The sequence below is a fragment of the Hypanus sabinus genome, chromosome 9 (genome assembly GCF_030144855.1).
Source record: "Hypanus sabinus isolate sHypSab1 chromosome 9, sHypSab1.hap1, whole genome shotgun sequence".
NCBI classification, from domain to species: Eukaryota; Metazoa; Chordata; class Chondrichthyes; order Myliobatiformes; family Dasyatidae; genus Hypanus; species Hypanus sabinus.
Window position 1 is genome coordinate 49,382,611 of NC_082714.1, and position 20,889 is coordinate 49,403,499.

At 40.3% G+C, this 20,889-nt stretch overlaps 1 protein-coding gene across 5 annotated transcripts in view; it reads right to left on the bottom strand.

Moving 5' to 3' along the window:
- Window positions 1-20,889, bottom strand: part of LOC132399375 (katanin-interacting protein) — a 130,355-nt gene that overhangs the window by 104,870 nt on the left and 4,596 nt on the right. For 2 of the 5 annotated variants that reach the window (XM_059979654.1, XM_059979653.1), the window contains exons 2-4: window positions 14,364-14,431; window positions 9,120-9,211; window positions 6,835-6,983 (exon numbers count right to left, since the gene is read on the bottom strand). In XM_059979654.1, coding sequence (XP_059835637.1) covers window positions 6,835-6,983; window positions 9,120-9,211; window positions 14,364-14,431 — 309 coding nt within the window. Of the gene's footprint in view, window positions 1-6,834; window positions 6,984-9,119; window positions 9,212-13,937; window positions 13,965-14,363; window positions 14,432-14,515; window positions 14,574-20,889 lie in introns of those variants that run through there. The other 3 variants (XM_059979658.1, XM_059979655.1, XM_059979657.1) reach the window with 3 other exon arrangements.

A 20,889-nucleotide genomic window follows, 5' to 3' on the forward strand; every position in this document is an offset into this window, starting at 1 on the left:
ATGCATGCATTTCGTCAAACTTCCCCATATAGTTAAAACTCTGATATTTTTGGTGTTCAATAATCAAGACTAAAATTCCAAACACTCAACTAAACCAGCCACACAAATACTGTGGCTATAAGAGCTCATCAGAGACTGGGTATCCTCAAATTAATTCTCTTCTTCACATCCTAAAGTCTTTCCTCCAAGTCAAAACCATGTGAAAAATACTCCGCATTTGGATGGATGATTGCTCAAGCAGATCAACAGCAAGCAGAACAGCTTTTGTATTCTCAACAAAGTTTGTTTGTTGTGAACAATATGGTAGCATAGTGCTAGCACAACACCTTACACTATAGGTGACCCAGGTTCAATTCCCGCTGCTGCCTTCTCCCTGTGACTGCATGGGTTTCCTCCCACAGTCCAAACACATAGTGGTTGGTAGGTTAATTGGTCATTGTAAATTGTCCCGTGATTAGGCTAAGATTAATATGGGGGTATTGTTAGGCGCCATGGCTCGAAGGGCCAGGAGCGCCAACCACATGTTATATCTCAATCAATCAATAAAATTCAATACATTGAATGCTCATTCTATTTATTACCAGATCTGGCTGCACCGTGCACCAACTACAAAATACCCTGCAGTTCCCAGCAAGGTTTTTCTGTTGGAACAGCACCACTTGCAGGTTCTCCTTCAAATCAGATATCAAATAAATTAGGAATATATCCTGCTTCATTCTCTATAGCTGCATTTGAATCTTGCCAACTCCCTAACAAAAATGATCTCAGAATGAACTACAGTGATTGAAGAAGGTGACTCTCCATTAATTTCATGACGACCACCTGTTAAATAAATTCTGGCCTAACTGGGGACACCCACATCCAAAATTTTCAAAAATACAAAGAATAGAATTTGTGGATGGTCAGATTCCATAATCTGCATCTACTCTTAAGAATTCTTATCAATCAATTCTTGCACACTCATCTTCATCTTCCCAAAACCTGGGTAGTTTCCTTGTTCATATCTGAATCTACTGCTAAGGAAACAGTTTACGTTCACAGGCTAAGGGGAGACATGTAATTCCTAAAACATGGATACAGTGAAGATGGACTGAGTGGTCCACTTTTGCTCCGCTGTACCTATAGTCTGCTTTCTTTCAAATGACATCTTAACTTGAGGTCCCACCTACCCACCCAGACAGAAAAAAAGGAATTTTATCACCAAAATTTGATCAATATTTTTTCCTCCAGTCATTAATATCAAATTGCCAGTTCATTAGAATTTTGCTATCAGTGTAAGTTTGGTGTGTGTATTGTGTTTCCTGTACTACAGCTGTGACTACTCAACAAGCTTTTAGCTTATCACCTGGTACTAAGGTCATGAAGGCAATTCTGAAATTCAAAGATTTCTGTATTTGCCTTCAGATTAAAGCCTCAACAAAATAAATTTGTTCTCCCTGAAAAACTTGCTGAATTCCCCCTGAAAAGGTATCAGCTAGGGACCAGTAAAGTAGCAAGGAACAAGAGAGACATGAACAAATTTGTATCTAGTTATTTTGAGAGGTACAAAGTGTGGGAGTATTTGCTCACAGAGTGTGTGTGAAGCATCTAGTGTTGTAGTGCTTGTGGTTAGTGCATGCTGCATACTGCTCTCTGCTTGCTACTCTCTGCTTACAGCTATTGCCACTGGCTGGCCTTCTCAACAGAGGCTGAAACGAGGAGCTGACTGTGTAAGCCTCCTCCTGCCAGTACAGAGCCTCTCCACCACCAAGACTCCTGCAGTCCCTCCTCGGGGCCACACACGGAAACTGGGTATCTTACTGTCCCAGGCTAAACTACAGGGGATCTCAGAGCAGTAGTGGGGCCCCAGATACGTGGCGTGCAGGACCACCACTGCGTGGAAATGCCCTGGCACCCGTCAACCACTGTCCCAGCTATGTGTAAATGGCCCCACTGCCATGTGATGTCTGGTGAGACAAGACTAAGGGAGCACACCCTGACAGAAAAGCAATGCGCTGGCGGTGCGCAATAGGCGGGCCTTAACAGACAAAGGACCCGGCAGCCTCCTGCAGCCAAGATGTGGGACTGGTAGCCCTGGGATCACCCTTGCCACCGGGATTAACTCATCATGGTGACGATAGTGCTACTGGGGATGGCGCACCCCCTGTGGCACTTTAATATCTTCCTTGTGCAGGTCTCCACCTCTGACCACAGTGAACAACACTTGGACCTTACATATCGTTGAAATCTGATGGCGATGGGGCACCTGGCAAAGGAAGCAGGTACAAATGGACTGGGAACTGCTAGTCAGAACCCTGCACTGCAGCGGCACTGGGTATTTGGTCACTAGCAGCTGGGACTGAGTGACAGCTGTTTTCGGCAGACCCCTGTGCAACTGAGCAGCCCTATTTAGGGACTGCACTGCTCACCCCAATTGGGGAAGGGCCTAGAAAAATTGCCCATTCAATCACTCATCATGGTCCTGGAGAAATGCTGTTTCGTTTTTACTGTGTATTGTACCAACAAGCAACTTGACTTGACTCACCAGGATAGGTTACCGTGCCTATCGGGCTATTCCACTATTGCGGTCGAAATAAGAAACAATACAACCTAAAACTGGCAACATGGAATGTAAAGACTCTCCTGGGCATGTATGGCATATCTGACAGACCTCACTGGAGAACAGCCTTGATCGCTGCTGAGCTGAGGTGCTACAACATCGACATTGCTGCCCTGAGTGAGACCAGGCTCCTGGATGAAGGCTCTTTAACAAAGGAAGGGATGGGTTACACCTTCTTATGGAAAGGTTTCCCCCCAGGTGGACAACATCTCCACGAAGTAGGATTGGCCATCGAGAACATCCTTCTACCAAGTCTTACAGAAACACCTGTTGGCATTAGTGAAAGACTAATGACCCTCCGTATCCCCCGGCAAAGAAATGTTATGCCACGCTTCTCAGTGCCTATGCACCAACTTTGCCATCTGAGAATGAGGTTAAGGAATGCTTTTATCAGACATTGGATGCAGCTCTTTGCCGGATCCCTAAGAATGATAAGATCCTTTTACTTGGGGACTTTGACGCTAGGTTGGGACAGAACAACAGGATATGGAGTGGAGTGCTAGGTAGGCATGGTATTGGCAAGGTCAATGCAAATGGCATGAGGCTACTTACTCTTTGCTCTGAGCATAAACTTACCGTAACCAACACCATCTTCCTGCAGAAGGCAAAATATAAGACCTCATGGATGCACCCTCATTCTAAACATTGGCACATGACCGACTTCATCATTGTGAGACGTAGTGACATCAAGGTTGTTCACACCACCGTGCCATGAGAGGTACAGAGTGCTGGACTGACCATCGTATGATTGTGGCCAAGCTCCATATGAAAGTGCGTCCCCCTTTGCGGCTGCAAAAACCCAATAAAAAGCTGCTAAATTGTAACCGCCTGAGAAACACGGAAGCAAGAAGTGAGTTTTGACGCATCGTAGTTGAGAAACTAAGGGAACTGGAACCTTGTCTGAGTTCAGAAAATACCATGGAACAACAGTGGACCTATATCAGCTCTGATCTCTATGAGGCAGTAGCCCAATCCATCAGCCATAAGAACAAAAACCACCAAGACTGTTTTGCCGATAACTCAGATACCATCCACAACTTGCTTAAGGACATGCAAAAAGCACACCGGGCAACTTTAGATAACCCTTCACCCACCAGCATCAGGCAGCATTGGCAGGCAGCTCAGAGGAAAGTGCAAAAGGCAATACGGGCCATTCAAAATGAGTGGTGGACTGAAAAGGCACAAGAAATCCAGTCCTTTGCCGATAATAATGAGATGCAGAAATTTTACAATGCTGTCAAAACCATCTACGGCCCAATAAATCAACGCATTACTCCTCTGAAAACAGCAGATAGTCAAACATTTCTGAAGAATCAGAATACCATTCTGCTGAGGTGGGCTGAGCATTTTAACACCCTGCTTAATCAGGATTCTGATGTAGACTCCACCATCCTGGATGAACTGCCTGAACTTCCTCCTATCCACAACCTCAGTCTACCACCAATTTTCCAGGAGGTTCTATCAGCTGTCCATTCCCTTAAGAACAATAAGACACCTGGCACTGATAATATCCCTGCCGAGTTACTGAAGAACGGAGGGTACATGTGTATGCGTACCGTCTACCAGTACATCACCAAGGCCTGGAGTGACGAGAACATCCCACAGCAATGGAGAAATGCAAATGTCGTTGTCATTCATAAGAACAAGGGTGACAAGGCCATTTGTGGCAACAGTAGGGGCATATCACTCCTTTCTGTCTCTGGAAAGGTCCTGGCTAAGGTGATGCTTCAGAGGCTCATCAGCAACATCACCGAGTCAATGCTGCCTGAATCGCAGTGTGGATTTAGGAAGAACAGGAGCACGATCGACATGATCTTCACAGCCCGGCAGCTTCAGGAAAAGTGCCGGGAGCAACATCAGGACCTACTTCTGGCCTTTGTTGACCTCTCCAAAGCATTTGACACTATGCAAAGACAGCCCTTATAGGATGTCCTCCTCCGGTTTGGTTGTCCCGATAAATTTGTTAACATCCTCCGCCAGTTCCATGATGGGATGACTGCTCAGGTGACCATAGGAGGACAAGAGTCCGAGTCCTTCCTTGTACACATAGGGGTGAGACAAGGGTGTGTGCTAGCGCCAGTGCTCTTTAACATCTTCCTCCTGTGTGTTATCAAGCTTCTCCACAAGACTGAAGACAGCAGCGGTGTGGCAGTGGACGTCAGATTAGATGACAACCTCTTTGAGGCTCCACGCAACCACCAAACTCCATAGAGAACAGGTCCTGGATCTGCAGTATGCAGACAACTGTGCTCTTGTGGCCCATACTCTGGAGGATCTTCAGACTGTCCTTGCTGTGGCGGTGAGAGCGTACAGCAGGATGGGGCTGACTGTCAATACCACCAAGACGGAAGTGGTTTGCTAATGGAGTACCAGTGTCCCACCCACCCTACCTGCCTTCACTGTTGGTGATGAAAAGCTGTCAGTAGTGCCATCTTTCAAATATCTGGGGAGCATTCTCTCTGAGGATAGCGGCATTGACAACGACATCCAGAGCCGCATTAAACAGGCATCAGCTGCTTTTGGGAGACTTCGGCGTAGAGTCTTTCAGAACGGGAGCTTTCGTCCCTCCACAAAGGTTGCTACATACCAAGCGGTCTGTGTCACCACCCTCCTTTATAGCTGTGAAGCTTGGGTAACCTACAACCGTCACATCAAGAAGTATTGACGCCATTATCACCCAGCGTCAGCTGCAGTGGCTGGAGCACGTGATAAGGATGCCCCCACGTCGGCTACCCTACAGAGTGTTATACGGCCAGCTACCTCATGATCAATGCTCAGCTGGGGGGCTGAAGAAGTACTATAAGGATCAGATGAAACGACTAACTTAAACAGAAGTTAACTGCATTATGCATCTAAGGCTCCTAAACAATCACACTTAGAAACAATTCTTAACCAAGTCTTACTCAAGCACAGTCTTAGAGAGGCAGTTTAGAAAGTCCAGGTGATTCATGAAATAAGTGAGAGCAAAGACTTCTATATTCACGCTGCAATGAAGAGACGATCTTGGAGATTCACAGTACAGTGGAGAAGCGATCTCACAGCGACAAAGAAACAGTTACCATAGTTTGCAACCACAGAGTACCTTTTTTTTGAAGAGTCCAAGAAGAGCGAGATTTCACAGAATAACTGACAGGGAAGGTCCCTTCCACCGAAATGGTCACCGCACAACACCCGAGACCATGCAGGGTTAATCAAAAGTGTGCGCCTCAATCCACGTATGGATTATACGAAATGTCCGTCACATTCGAAATGCACAGAGTGCTGCCAACTAACCCAGTCCTCTGGGTTCGTTCGAAGCCTGCAATCCTTGCTCTCACGCTCTCCTCCCATCGATTCTTTAACGACTCCTTACCGAGAGACTCCCTAACAAGCGACTGCGTCTCTCACAGAAGCTAGGAAACGTTTTCAAAGACAAATTTGGAATTCCTCTCCACAAACCACGATTAAATAAAGGTCCTGACGAAGGATCTCAGCCCAAAATGTCGACTGTGCTTCTTCCTATAGATGCTGTCTGGCCTGCTGTGTTCCACCAGCATTTTGTGTGTGTTGCTTAAATGAAGGTCAATTGGTAGTTGTAAATTTCAGAACAGACTTTTGACAACCATAGATATTAAAGGGATAATGACTAAAGACACATAGAGGTCCTCCCTTGCTTTCAATCACCCGACTCATATACAGCCCAAATATATGAACAAGCATTTGTTTGCTGCAAGCAACGATTCTTGACAAAATATAGAAATTTGCTGTATTCTAGTTAACACGTTAATATCCTTGATGCAAATTCAATTTCAAGACATGCCATCTGGATCAGCAGCAGTATCATTTTTAAACCATTAATATCCATTAAAGTGTCATCTGCAGTAAAATCTTTTAAAAGAATATTAGCCCAAGATAGACATTGGATGTTTCTTATTATCAGCTTTATTATTAAGAAATGGAAAAATATGATTTAGGAATTCTCTCCAGACTATCTCTTCCTCTGGAGTAACCCACTTTGACAGACATCCTTTATTGTATGGGAACTCAATTAGTGACTGCATTTCCGAATTGTGACTGTTCAGGATACCAGCAGCTATCAGGAACAGCACCCTGCCATAAACTGGGAAGGACCCATATACGGAGATCAGTCAGAAATAAGCCACTATCAATGAATACAAGAAAAAACATGAGACTGTGAATAGCTAACACAAATAGATAAGTTCCTAAGTTGTTCTTCAGTGAAAGCAGTTACTCACCAGCTGTCCATACTGATCTTGAAGTTGTTTCATATCTTGGTTGCTGTTTTAGTTCAGAGTTGGCACCATTTACATAGATGGAAAACCCTTGTTCCAAACGCTCCAGCTGGATTTGTTTAGGACTTTTTGCTTTCAGCTTTTTCAATATCCTGAATACAAAATACCATGAAAATAAAAATGGTTGTACATGCTTTAAATCTGAAACAAAAAATGCAAATTGCTAGAAACACTCAGCTGGTCTGACAGTGTCTGTTAAAAGAAAAATAGAGTTTTGACATTTCAAATCAAAGATCCGTTGTGAGCACTAGAAAGAGAAACCAAATTACAGAGAGTTGTAGAGTCCTGATGAAGGGTCTTGGCCCGAAACATTAACAGTGTATTCTTTTTCATAAATGCTGCCTGACCTGCTGAGTTCCTCCAGCATTTTCTGTGTTACGTTGCAGAGCGGGATGGGATGAATAAGACAAAGGAATATCACTGCTATAGCAAGGCTGGACTTGAGTTCCTCCAGCAGTTTGTATGTGTTACGCAAATTACAAAAATGATGGGTAAATGGAAGCAGATATAGCATAATACAAAGCGGAATAGAAAGATGTGAAATACAGGGCCTCTGGTCTAACATGATCCACATGTGTATACTAGTGGAGATGTAAAAGCTGAGTAAAATTGGGTTATAGACTTAGGAGGCAACAGGGAGGTCCAAACTGTTCCTGCAGAATAAATGTAGGTGCTCTGTAAAGCAGTTTCTCCAGTGCAGAGAAGACCATATAATGAATACCAAAAATAGTAGCCTAGATTGGAAGATGTGCAAGTGAACCTTTGTTTCACTTTACTTGGAAGAATTGATATGGTCCTTGAGTCACAGCAGCTCCTGTGGTTACATGGGAAAGTGCCACAAAGAATGGATTGATTGAGATGGAAGAACAGACCAGGACACTGTCAATGAAATGGCCCCTTTCAAATAATGCCAGGGAGCAGAGATGTATCTGGTGTTGAAGCTAACAGAAATTGCAAAGGATGACCTGTTGAATGTGGAGGCTGATGGGGGATGAATGCAAGGGCCTGGGTATCTCTCTATCCTTGTTCCATCCAGATAACGAAAGGGTGAGAGCAGAGGTGCAGGATTACAAGGGCAAGTACCCTTTCTAGCAGAGGGGATGCCAAGAAGAGCAAAATCATCTCAGAGGCACCCATGCAGGAAGCAGCATCAATGTACCAATAGGACTGAAACAAAGACTGTTCCAGGTATCCCAAACATAAATAAGCTTATACAAGTAGCCATCTGATTTGAAAATGAGTGGAGTTGAAGATTCCCAGTTGTAATCATAGAAATTGTCAAAGTTCTGAAGGCATCAGAGATGTTATGAATATAAGCAGGATAGGGCTAAGCTAGAGGAGAAAAAAGAATAAAGTCAAGGGAGAAATGAGTTCTGTATGTAAAATCTGACTGAAACAATGAGTCTGCCCAGACAGTACTTTTTTGGATATTTGGAAGGAAGTACAGGTGAGTTATGCAGAGTTAGGAGACCAGAAGCCTGGAAGCTGTAGAGGTAAGAGCCACTAAAAAATGGGGTACCCATATAGAGGGCAAACTCCAACAGTGGGTTGAATGATCCTTGTTTTAATGTAATTCCAGAATTTCAGGACAAGTTGTATAGGTTCAAAGGCTGCAAAATAAAAAAGCCATTCCAATGGATCTGTGCAAATTGGAAAAGGATTATCTTTATTTTCAGTCCCTCGGATATGATGGCCAAAATTTTTGTTTGATTTTCCAATATCTGCTGTCATACTTATTTTCTCAAGCACCTACATATTTATTTTGGAAAAAGGCAAATATTATTAAGATATAGTGATTCTGGAACAATTGATAATTTAGTCATACATATATAACTTGGATGTATTTCTGTAAATCAAGAAGACTGTCTGAATGCTGTACTTAATATTAATGGTGGGTTGTCTCATACTAGAAGATTTATGAGGAAAGAGCCCCCAATGTCCACCTCTATCTGTATTTGACGTAGGTAAACCCAAACATGCCACATTTCCAGTCAACATAGCCAAATGTCATCAGTAAGATATGCTAAAAAAGACTATTTCAGAAAAGATTCCAGAAAAAGCTGCAGATGTAATCAAATAGTAACACTAGTATCTATGGTAAGCAGACATATATCCAACTTTACTAAAATAATATGGTTCGAGTTTTTTAAAAGCCTAGCCTAAATTAATTTTATGTAGCAAATGTACATCAAGGAAAAAAATGTCAGGATAAAAAGCATCTACATTACCTGTTCCTGTACTGAAGTAGTATCAGATATCTATCATGTTTTTCATCAAAGTTCATTAAAACATTTTGGTCAGCTCTATTTGCAGCAGGTACCTAAATGATAAATATAACTTAACTGAGAAACAGGTTGACAATAGATATTTTCTGGTCTTTTAAAAAAATTGCAAAAGTTCTTCTACAGTTTTATAAGTAAAAATGCTAGAAATGCTTAACCAGTCAGGCAACATCTGTGGAGAAAGGAACAGAGTTAATTCAAGCCATGTACAGACAAATGTGCAACTTAGGAATAGACCACTTACACCCTTGAGCCTACTTCACCTACCTTTTATTAAAAACATGGCTGATCTGATTGTAACCTGAATACCACAATCCTGTATAAACCACTAATCTTCCTCTAGTTAATCAAGAATATCCACCTCTGCCATAAAAATATTCAAAGGCACTGTTTCCACTAGACTTTCAAACATTCAATCTAATAAGAAGAGAATGTTCACTTCCAACTTAAACAGCCATCCTATTTTTAAGTAGTCAACATTTCTAGATTCGCCCATCAAATGAAATATCTACTCCACATCTATGCTCTCCAGGTCCCTTAGGGTCTTAAAACATTTTAATTAAGTCCCATTCAGTCTTCTACAATCCAATGGGTACAAACCTAGTTTGCCCTATTTACCTATAAGACAACCTGCCCCTTCCACATATCAGTTTTGTAACTCTTCCCCAAACTGCTTCCAGTGCATTTAGATCTTATCTTAAATAAGACCAATACCTGCAAACAGTACTCCAAAGTGACACACTGCTTCCAGCTCTAGTAATCAATTACTCTCACTGTAAACAATAATCTTCCATTATCTTTACACTTTGGCTTTGTTTTACTCCTACCAAAATGGACAAATTCACATGTTACCACGTTATACACAAATTGCCAGTTCTAGACCTCTTTATGCCCACTGGCAATTCCTTCAGGTCTTCTTCATGATCTTTCTTCCTACCCACCATTGCATCTGAGCAAATTTAGTAATGTTCTGCTACCTCTGTGTTTTGGCTTTGATTTACTCCTGCCAAAATGGTCAAATTCACACATTACCATGTTATACACAAACTGCCAGATCTAGACCTATTTATGCCCATTTGCAATTCCTTTGGGTCTCTTTCACAATCTTTCTTCATACACACTTTTGTGTCGTGAACAAACTTAGTAAGTTGGTTCCCAATCGGGTCATTTATAAAATAAACAATCAATTCCGATAATATACTGTTGGTTACATCTTGCCAAACAGAAAAGACCCACTTGTGCCTACTTTCAGTTTCCTGGTAGTCAGTCTTCTCTTCATACCCATGTTACTTTCTGTACTATCAATTCTTATTTCACAGCAATCCCTGATGTAGCTTATCAAATGCTTCCTACAAATCTAACTCCAGAACATCCTCTAGTTCTTCTTTACCCACAACACAGCTTACTTATTTAAATGTGTACTTCCATCAGTGATTCTTCAAATAAGCAACAGAAGATTTCAACTTGGAAATAGTGGTGCGGTGAGAACCCAAGGAAGACCCAGTGATATGGTGAAGAAAGTAGAAGTCAAATGAAGAGCAAACATGTTTGTGGGAGGAAAAAAACTGAATGCAGGAAATGTGAGCTACAGAACCAGAATTATTTAAAACTGTTAAACTTACTATTGAATTCAAAAGTTGCAAAGCAATGAGTTGAAAAACCGAAATGTAGTTCTTCAAGATCTTATTGTTTCGTTGGAACAATATCAAGGAATTAAGAATTCAGAATCAGAATCTGGTTTAATAGCACTGGCATGTTGTGAAATTTATTGTTTATGCAGCAATGCATAACATAAAAAAGCTACAAATTACAATAAGAAAATACAGATACCCTGTACAGTACTGTATATTTCAGTTAACTGAGGCATTGGTTAATCAGGGCAGCTGCTTATTGGGACAATGCTTAACAAAAACTAATAGCCAGGATTTTATTTGTTTATTTGGAACTCTGTGTCACTTAATTAATCTAATTCTGCAGACCGCTACCAAACAGTTTCTAACTAACGTCAGTCACGTGCACCTGCAACACTACACCGTGATAAGAGTAAACAGCTTATAAACAGTGCCACTTACGTGTGTTGTGTTCAAAAAGCAATGATTTTTGTCACTGGTAGTTGATGAGAAATACGCAGTAAGACAATTCAGAACTGATTTACTCACTGCAGTTTGAAGCATTCAGGCTTAGAGATGCCAGAAACGGCCAGGAATTAGAACAAAATAATTTCACTACTTCACCAAGTTAAGAAGTACAAAGAATTTGAAAGTATTGACAATCATCTTGAATGTTACAATAAAAAATAAGTTTTGGAGGATGCAATCGTCAAAAGCTTGTATGAAATCTATAATTTGCACTAGATGATGGTGCCTAATGGTGACTCCTTTGCTTGCATATTCAGAATCAGCTCTATTTCCATCTTTAATATCTTTATTTTTCCCTTTCAGGGTTCTTTTGAAGACCCTGACCTGGAGTAACATGCAGGCTTTGGTTCCTTGTGGGAACGGGACTGATTCTCGGGGTTCCACGACTGGCCACTATTCCACATGCCAAGGGTTTAGCCTGAGAATCTCGATCACGTTCAGAAGCCTAAGATCTCGGGGCTCTGGAAACAGGTGGATCAAGGGTCAGTATCATGGCAGGAGAATCGTGTCGTCAGGGAGGCCGGAAAATCTTTCGCTGTGGGCCCGAGGACTTGAGATCTTTGCGATCTTTGGACACAGATCTCGAAAAAAGCGATGAAACAGACTTTTAAGATCATAGACCAGCGGGTTGTTGTTATGTCTCCCACTCACTGTGAAAATGGGGGACACCTCCCTCTTCCTTGCTAGGGAGAGAGAGAACCTGTGGTTTGTCAAATTTCGGATGAAATGCGAAGCTTTTGGGGTTAACTTTGGTCTGTGTCTTTGCTATCGCTTAGCTTACGCTTGTGCTCGGTAGAGGGTGCATATTTTTTGCCAGTGGGTGGGGAGGAGGGGTGACTGTTGCCCGCTGCCGCTTAGCGTGGGAGCAGGGAGCTGGGGGGGACTTTGGGATTCTCACGTTTAATTGTCATTCATTCTTTGGGGCACTCCTCTGTTTTTGTGGATGTTTGCGAAGAAAAAGCATTTCAGGATGTATATTGCATACATTTCTCTGACATTAAATTTGACCTTTGAACCTTTGAGATGTCTGTGTTGATTTTTTAATTTACAGTCATTCAAAAGAACAAGACTGATAACTATTAGAAACTAATGCACAGTTTTATAATAGGGTTGATAGTGCTCTATTTTGTACTGTATTTCACTTAAATACATAAATTGTTACTCAATTAAATGGTAGCTTGTCTTTTTTTTACACCTTTTTAACTATTTCCATGAAACTCTGGCTAATTGGGGCAACTGTTTAATTGGACCAAAATGTAGTAGTACCAATGTGTCCCAATTAACCAAAGTTAAATCAAATAAATAGTGCAAAAAGAGAACAAACAAAAGTGAGGTACTGTACATCCGTTCATTGTCCATTCATTGTAAACAGGCACATAGAGAGCTGAGACCAACATTGTTCAGCCATGATCAAATCAAGTCAAGTCACTTTTATTGTCATTTCGACCATAACTGCTGGTACAGTGCATAGTAAAAACGAGACAATGTTTTTCAGGACCATGGTGTTACATGACAAAGTACCGAAACTAGACTGAACTACGTTAAAAAGAAAACACAGAGAAAGCTACACTAGACTACAGACCTACACAGGACTGTGTAAAGTGCACAAAAACAGTGCAGGCATTACAATAAATAATAAACAGGACAATAGGGCAGTAAGGTGTCAGTCCAGGCTCTGGGTATTGAGGAGTCTGATTGCTTGAATCATATTGATCATATTGAATATCAGGACAGTCTTGAGGGGACTTGAGTTGCTCCCCTGTTCCTATCTTAAATTCCGAAGATTAAGTTAATTAAATGGAAAAATTAATAATTCAAATAGTTGTGTGCATTGTACAAAGCTATTAACTAATTGTGTGTATTATAAAGTTAGTGCTGGCATTTTAGAATTTGGGATATTCTCTTGAAAGCTACCAATTCCCATAGCTATCTTGCTCCCACTTACTTCCACAGAGCATTCTATAAAAACTCCCCTGGTTCCTTCATTTCCAGTGGATCTGGTTTGATTCACCTTTGTACGTTTTTTATACGTTTTCTTTTTGCCTGATATAACAATTATCTGCTCTTCTGGTTGACAGAGCTCATGACATTGTCCATCACATAATCCACATTTCTATCTTAACTTCTGCTTATAAAAATCCATAGCTTTATTTATCACTATTCCAAGTCCAAATCCCCTTTCCAGGGAGATTCAAAAGAATAATCCCAACCCCTTTATTCTCTCTTTTTAGTTGAGATAGCAATTTATTTTGATTCCTTTCAGGTGGTATATTACAGTTGCTGCTTCCTCTCCCCTCCACATTGGGGAAATCAAATCCAGGTAGCTGTTCACTTTGCTGAAACACTTCTTTTTTCACCTTATTGTCATTTTTTCCCAGTTTGCTTTCCATCAATGTCAGTTTGTCATTAAGCATATCTGCACTCCACCCAAAAAAGACTTTCTCTCACTGCTTTTGTTTTTCATTATATGCTATTAAATCTCTGGGTTCTTCTAGGCCTAATGTAACTCATTAACATGAAACGTTAACTCTGCTTCTCCTTCGCACAGACGCTCCCTGACTTGCTGGGTTATATCAACATTCTCTATTTTTACTACAAAAGATTGAAATACATTTGAGCCCCTTACACATGACGGCTTTGGCAATCACAGCAGCTGTAAGAGACAGAGAGAAATGGAATAGTAAACCATTCAAGCCACCAGTTACAGGAATGATTAACACAATTAGACAGATGGATAGTAAGTGTATACCAGCTTTTGTTTTACTTTAATTAACTTGTAAGGTGGGAATTGAATAAGAATGCTTTCCAAATATGCTATATTTTATATTGTCCAAATTCCAATCTGCTGCAAAATGCTATTCAGATTCTTAAGTAGGACTCCAGTGATTTTTTTTTTGAAATGAGGTTTATTTGACCCAAACCTAAAGCTACAATAACATGTATTGAAGAGAATAACAGCAAGAAAGGTCTGTCTGAATAAATAAAATTCCATAATTCTTTCAAATGTAACACACTTAAATGAAAATCTACTTCCTTAAGGGTTTATTCCTACCTCACTCCGTTCCTCTGACCGCTCTTTGTCTCTTTTTATTTGGTCTGCATGTCTCCTTGAACAGTGACCTTTAGAAAAAAATCAACAGGACATAAGAGATATAAATTGAGGAGACATTATATTAACAATAATGTTATCCACAAAAAGCTTACAAGATAAAAATAACCAATAAATGGAATCTTAAAGATTGTACAATTGCCCTAGTAAAGAAACTATTTATAGTCAGTGATCTCCGAGTTTAAAAACAACATTCCTCCTTCTGACGTTTGCAACTCCAAGTAAATATATGCAAGGTATTCCTGTCTGATCAGCTTTCATCAAGCTACTTATGAAAGATGAAATACCCATGAAATTCAGACATGCCCTGTTGCTTCATGAATGAAGGCATGTAAGGAATGTGGGGAAGAAGCAAGTTGGGAGGTTTGGAGGGGAAAAGAATCCAAAGTGTGAGGTCGAGATAACTGGAAACAGAATATGCAGAGATGGATATACCTTTTGCATCTCCACAGGTGAATATACAAAACGGAGTCACGGGAACAAAGAACATTACAGCACTAGAACTTTGACAAGGCTTCCAAGGGTTTCAAACACAATGATGAGAATTTTAAATTCAAAGTACTGGGAAACCAGGAACCAATGTAGACAGGAAGTTGCAGCAGCAAGCTGTTGAAGGTTGATATTGGCAAAGTTTTGAATTAATTAAAATTTACAAAATTGAAATAACAATTTAGGAGTAAAGCCATGAAAGCATCACAGCAGATAAAATTTTAATTTTTACAATGAGGTAAACAAAATTACAGAGATAAGGATAAGTAGTTCTTATCACTGTTAGAAACCAAAACCAAAAGCATAGCTAAGGGTTGAATAAGAGTAGAAATTATGAGTTCTCGAGATCAATATAAGAATGGTAGCACTGACTGAACCAGTAATGTAAATACAATGCAAAGGCAGGGCAGAAAAAGGGTATCCTGCAATGATGAGTCATATCTCAAATCCTCGAAGCCTTTCTATAAGATAAATCACAAGAATGATAGAATAATCTCCATGCATGAATGAGTAGAACTTCAATGACATACAGGAGCTTTGAAACTATCCTGGCCAAAGCAATCCATTTGATTCTAACTCCATCCATCAAACGAACAATCACAACCTCCACAAGGGAACAATAACTGCAGGGTACATCATTTATTAATCAACACAATTTGGACATAGCCTTCTACACCCACTACTTCTATTACTTGGAAGGAAATATCTAGGAGACACTTGGGAACACTAACATCTGCAAGCAGCACTACAAATCATGCATCATCATCTTTGTAATACATTGTCATTCCTTCATCTTTGCTGATTAAATCCCAGAACTCTCTAATTAATAACAATTAGGAATACCTTCACCAGGAGAAATACAACAGTTCCAAGGTGGGCAGCTTAGCCCACTGAGTCATGAGCAATTTGGGGTAGATAATAAATTCAAACACTACCGAAGTACACATTTTGTAAAAATAAAATTGACAAAATGAAACAAGAAAAGCTTCACTCCACAGATGCTGCCTCACCATTTGAGTATCTCCAGCAGATTTTTTTAAATTCACATTTCTAGCAACTTCAGTTTTCAATGAAGAAAACAGAATGACTGATTGTCATAACATGCATAGAAAATAGGGTGAAGAATTGATGGTGAAAACTTGTTTGGGCTTCTAGAGAAAAAGATGCATATAGTTGCAATCGTACCAAGAGCCAGTATATGGGCTTTGTTAAGATAATTGGCTCCTTATTGTCACATGCATCCAGGTACAGCGAAAAAACCATCAATGCAAGGGAAAAGCAGTAAAATAAAGAGTTAGTTACAAGAAAGTGCAGTGTAAGCAAACAAAAAGTTGAAAGCCATGACGAGGTAAATGTGAGATCGAGCCTGTCTTATTATATAAGGGAACTGTTCAATGGCTTCATAAAAGAAGCTACCCTTGTCCCGAGCTTTCTTACTCTTGAACTTTGAATCTTGTGTCTAGTTGTTTCAGTCTTTTAGATCTTCTGTCCAATAAAGGGTGGGGTAGAGAGAGAACGTCCAGGCTATGTGGGGTATTTGATCCTATTGGCTGGTTTATCAAGGCAATGAGAACGTAGACAAGAGTCCACAGAGGGGAGGCTGGTTCTTATGATGTACTGGGGTATGTCCGCAGCTCACTGCAGTGTTTTGTGCTTTCAAGCACAGCAGTTGCAACGCCAAGCAATGATGCCTGCAGGTAGGATGTTTTTGATGTGCATCAATAAAAATTGGTTCGGATTAATGAAGACGTGCCAAATTTCCTTAGCCTCCTGAGGAAGTAGTGGCACTGGTGCACTTTCTTCGCCATGACTTCTACATGGTCAGACCAGGACAGGCTACTGGTGATGTTCACTCCTAAGAACTTGAAACTCTCAAGCCTCTTGACCTGAGCACCACAAATGTAAACAGAAACCACACCCCGACAGTGAAGGAAAGGCGATGCTACTGCCAGGTGCCAATAGGGAGTGAATAATGCCAGTGGAGACATAAACTTTTTTTTGGAAACTAGGATGGGAAGTAGAATTTGTAGAATCACCTACTACCATTTGACCCAAACATATCTGAGTGAACTTTCTAGAGCTACTCTTTCCAGTCTGTAGATTGTTCCAGGCAGAGGGCCAGAAAAATAAGTGTATCATTCTGCCCAAAATATTGTATGCTGCCAAAGTTAAATGCAATTATCAGTTGAGTGAGAATGAAGTTATGGCAGAAAGATGCAAAACTCTAGTACATGATTACAGTTAAGGACCAAGCAACAGTTGAGTAAAACATGGCTTTGTGTCCAAGATGAGGGGACTCCAACACTGGCTGAATGGGAGCTAGAGTAAGAACTTACATGTCTTATTTCTCAAATTTGCAGCATATATTGTCTCAAAAGTTGATATTTTTAAACATTAACTTGAAATTTCCCCATCGAAAGGGGATTAGTTTACTTTTGTATGCAAAATGGTGTAATTCAATTTATTAATTTAGATTAGAATGTATATTTCATGGCAGCCATTTAATTGTTCAGCTTTTTAATACAAAAGGATAAGACATCTCAAAGATGTGTTCAAAATTCTGAGGTTTATGGATATGGACTGCAGTTCATATTAGCCTCATTCAGTTCAATGCTTTTTATTGTTCTCACCCACTCTTTCCAGTTGCAGAATGGCAGGCTGGGCGCTTGGGAGATCTGTTAGTTTTTGTGCGACGGAGGGGTTGAGGGTGTTTGGGGGTTTGCAAGTTTTTGTTTTTTTTGTGCAGGGAGGATTGACATCTTTCTTTCAACTGCTTCTATGGTTTTCTGTATTCTATAGCTATCTGGAGAAGATAGATTTAAGAACTGTATTCTGTATGTATATTTTGATAATAAAATGAACAACTGAACAGTTGAAATAAATACTGTATTATAAAAAATTTACTTGTGGATAAACTTACTTGTCGTTGTTAATAATTCTGTACCAAATCACCATACTTAAGAAAAATGTCAGGGAATAACTTATATACTAAAAAAATGATCATGTTTATCCAGCAATGGCTCACAGAAGATTTCACTTTTGATTCTGTAATTGAATCTCAGCAGAATGACAAAAATCACATAATGAGTACAACTTCTATTTTACTGTGACCACAATTTCCCAATCTTAACCAAAATACAACAGATAGAAAGTACAATTCTTTCCTGCAATTGTGCTGCTGATTATAGTATCCCACAGAGCCTAATATTTCTAAATAATTTTTTGAATATACTCTTACAAAAGTCTTTTTTTAACTGCACATAGCAAGAAAATGAAAATGCACAGAATTTGCACAAATCTTGGCAGTATGAAAATTTCCTGCAAGGCAACAGAGCAGATGTGCAGTTTTAAGATGTTAGGTTTCTCAGGAAAATGTTGTGGAGTCTAAACTTCAACGTTTTGTGTGAACGACTACTAAATTTCAAGGGAATATAGAAAAAAACATGTAAAAAGGACAACATTACTATAAGTCAAGGGTTATTTCAAGATGCAGGTAGATTGGGAAAATGAAGCTGATGCTGGATCCCAAGAGAGGGAATTTGTGGAATTCCTATGAGATAGCTTTCTGGAGCAGCGTGTGGTTATGCCGACCAGTGGAACAGCTATTCTGGATTGGGTGTTGTGTAATGAACCAGATTTGATTAGGGAGCTTAAGGTAAAGAAACTCTTGGGAGACAGTGATTATAATATGATAGAATTCACCCTGCAGTTTAAGAGGGAGAGGATAAAAGTCACATATATCACGATTACCATGGAGTAAAGGAAATTACACAGTCATGAGAGAGAAGCTGGTCAAAGTTGATCGGAAGCGGACACTAGCAAGGATGATGGCAGAACATCAATGGCTGGAGATTCTGGGGGCAATTCGGAAGACACAGACAGACATCCCAAAGATGAATAAGTATTCTAAAGGGATGATAATGAAACAATGCCTAACAAGGGAAGTCAAAGTTAGCATAAAAGATAAAGAGGGCATAAAATATAGTAAAAATTAGGGGGCAAGTCAGAGGATTGCAAAACTTTTAAAAATGAACAGAAAGCAACTAAAAAGCCACAAGGAGAGAAAAATGAAATATGAAGACAAGCTAGCCAATAACATAAATGAGGATACTAAAGATTTTTTCTCCAGGAGAGATGAAAGTGTATATTGGACCGCTGGAATATGACGCTGAGGAGGTAGTAATGGGGGAACAAGGAAATGGCGGATGAAATGAATAACTATTTTGCATCAGTCTTCACTGAGTAGTGGAAGACACTAGCACTATTCTAGAATTTCAAGAGTGACAGGGGCAGGAGTATAGTTTCTATTTGGTAAGCTGAAAGGTTTGAAGGTAGATAAGTCATCTAGACCAGATAGACTATACCTCAGGGTTCTGAAAAAAGTAACTGAAGAGATTGTGGAGGCATTAGCAATGATCCTTCAAGTTTCTAGAATGTTTCTAAAGGACTGGAAAATTGCAAATGTCACTCCACTCTTTAAGAAGGGAGAGAGACAGAAGAAAGTAAATTAAAGGCCAATTAGACTGACTTCAGTGGTTAGGAAGATAATAGAGTACATTATTAAGGGTGATGTTTCAGGGTAGTTGGAGACACATGATAAAATCAGCCAAAGTCAGCATGGCTTCCTTAGGGGGATATCTTACCTGACAAATCTGTTGGAATTTTGAGGAAATAACAAGCAGGATAGACAAAGGAGAGTCAGCGAATGATAGTTACTTTGATTTTCAAAAGGCCTTTGACAGGGAGCCACACATGAGGCTGCTTAACAAGATAAGAGTCCATGATATTACAGGAAAAATACTTGCATGGTCCCATCCATGCCAGAAAATGGTGGCACACTCAGATGCTGCAGGTATTATGAGGCCAACCAAAGGTGTTAGTACCTTTTTTAAATGTATCTTTTTATGATCACAAGACCCTGCTGTACATTAAGAACTTAAAGTACTGCAATTCTACCTTATCAGTGAGTTTGCTCATTGGTAGAGAAACTGAAGGCACTAGACTTGGTGCTGATGGGACTGCTGCCTGCTACAAACGCAGCACATGAAGATGACGTGCAGGCTAACAGCAAGTAATTGTCTTAGTCACTTTGCTTGCGATCGCAAATGGAATGCTGCGAATCTGGTTCACCGGTGACCAGTGGTTTCGGACTAAGGGAGAGCTGCACAGCCTCAGGCGTAGCGAGGACTAGGTATCAAACTGCTGTATCGCCGATTTGCAGCGTCCAGAAGAGAGGTGTTGGAGTTGGTGCCAGAGGCATCAGTGCTGCCCTTCAGAGTTCGCTTGGCAGAAGACAAACTGTAATGTGTTTAACTGCAGGCTGCTGTAACATTCATGGACTCAGGGACTTGGACTGATTTTTGTGTGACTGTATTTTGCTGCTACCTTACATGTGCTATATGTACCTTGTGCTGTGTATGACTGTTGCTACTGTGTTTTACATCTTGGCCCTGCAGTAACACTCTTTCATTTGGCTGTACTTAGGGTTATTCATGTATGATTGAATGATAGTTACAACTTGATCAGATCAGCAGGAGGCAAAGAGTGGGACTAAAGGGAGCCTTTTCTGGTTGGCTGCCAATGTTTAGTGGTGTTACACAGTGGATGGTGTTGGGATGCTTCTTTTCACACTATATGTCAATGATTTGGATGACAGAATTGATGGCTTTGTGGCCAAGTTTGAGGATGTTGTAAAGATAGGTGAAGGGCGGGTAGTGCTGAGGAAGCATGAAATCTGCAGAAGGACTCAGACAGATTGAGAGAAAGTGCAAAAAAGTGGCTGGTGGTATATAGTGTAAGGGAGTATATGATCGTGCACTGTAGTAGAAGGAATAATGGGGCAGGCGATTTTCAAAACTTCAAGAATCAAACGTGCAAAAAGTTGTGTATTTAATATTTGAGTAATATTGAAAATATATTGTTTGACTCTGTTGTATATTCTTTGTTCTACATAATGCATTGCAGTTATTTGTAAATTTAT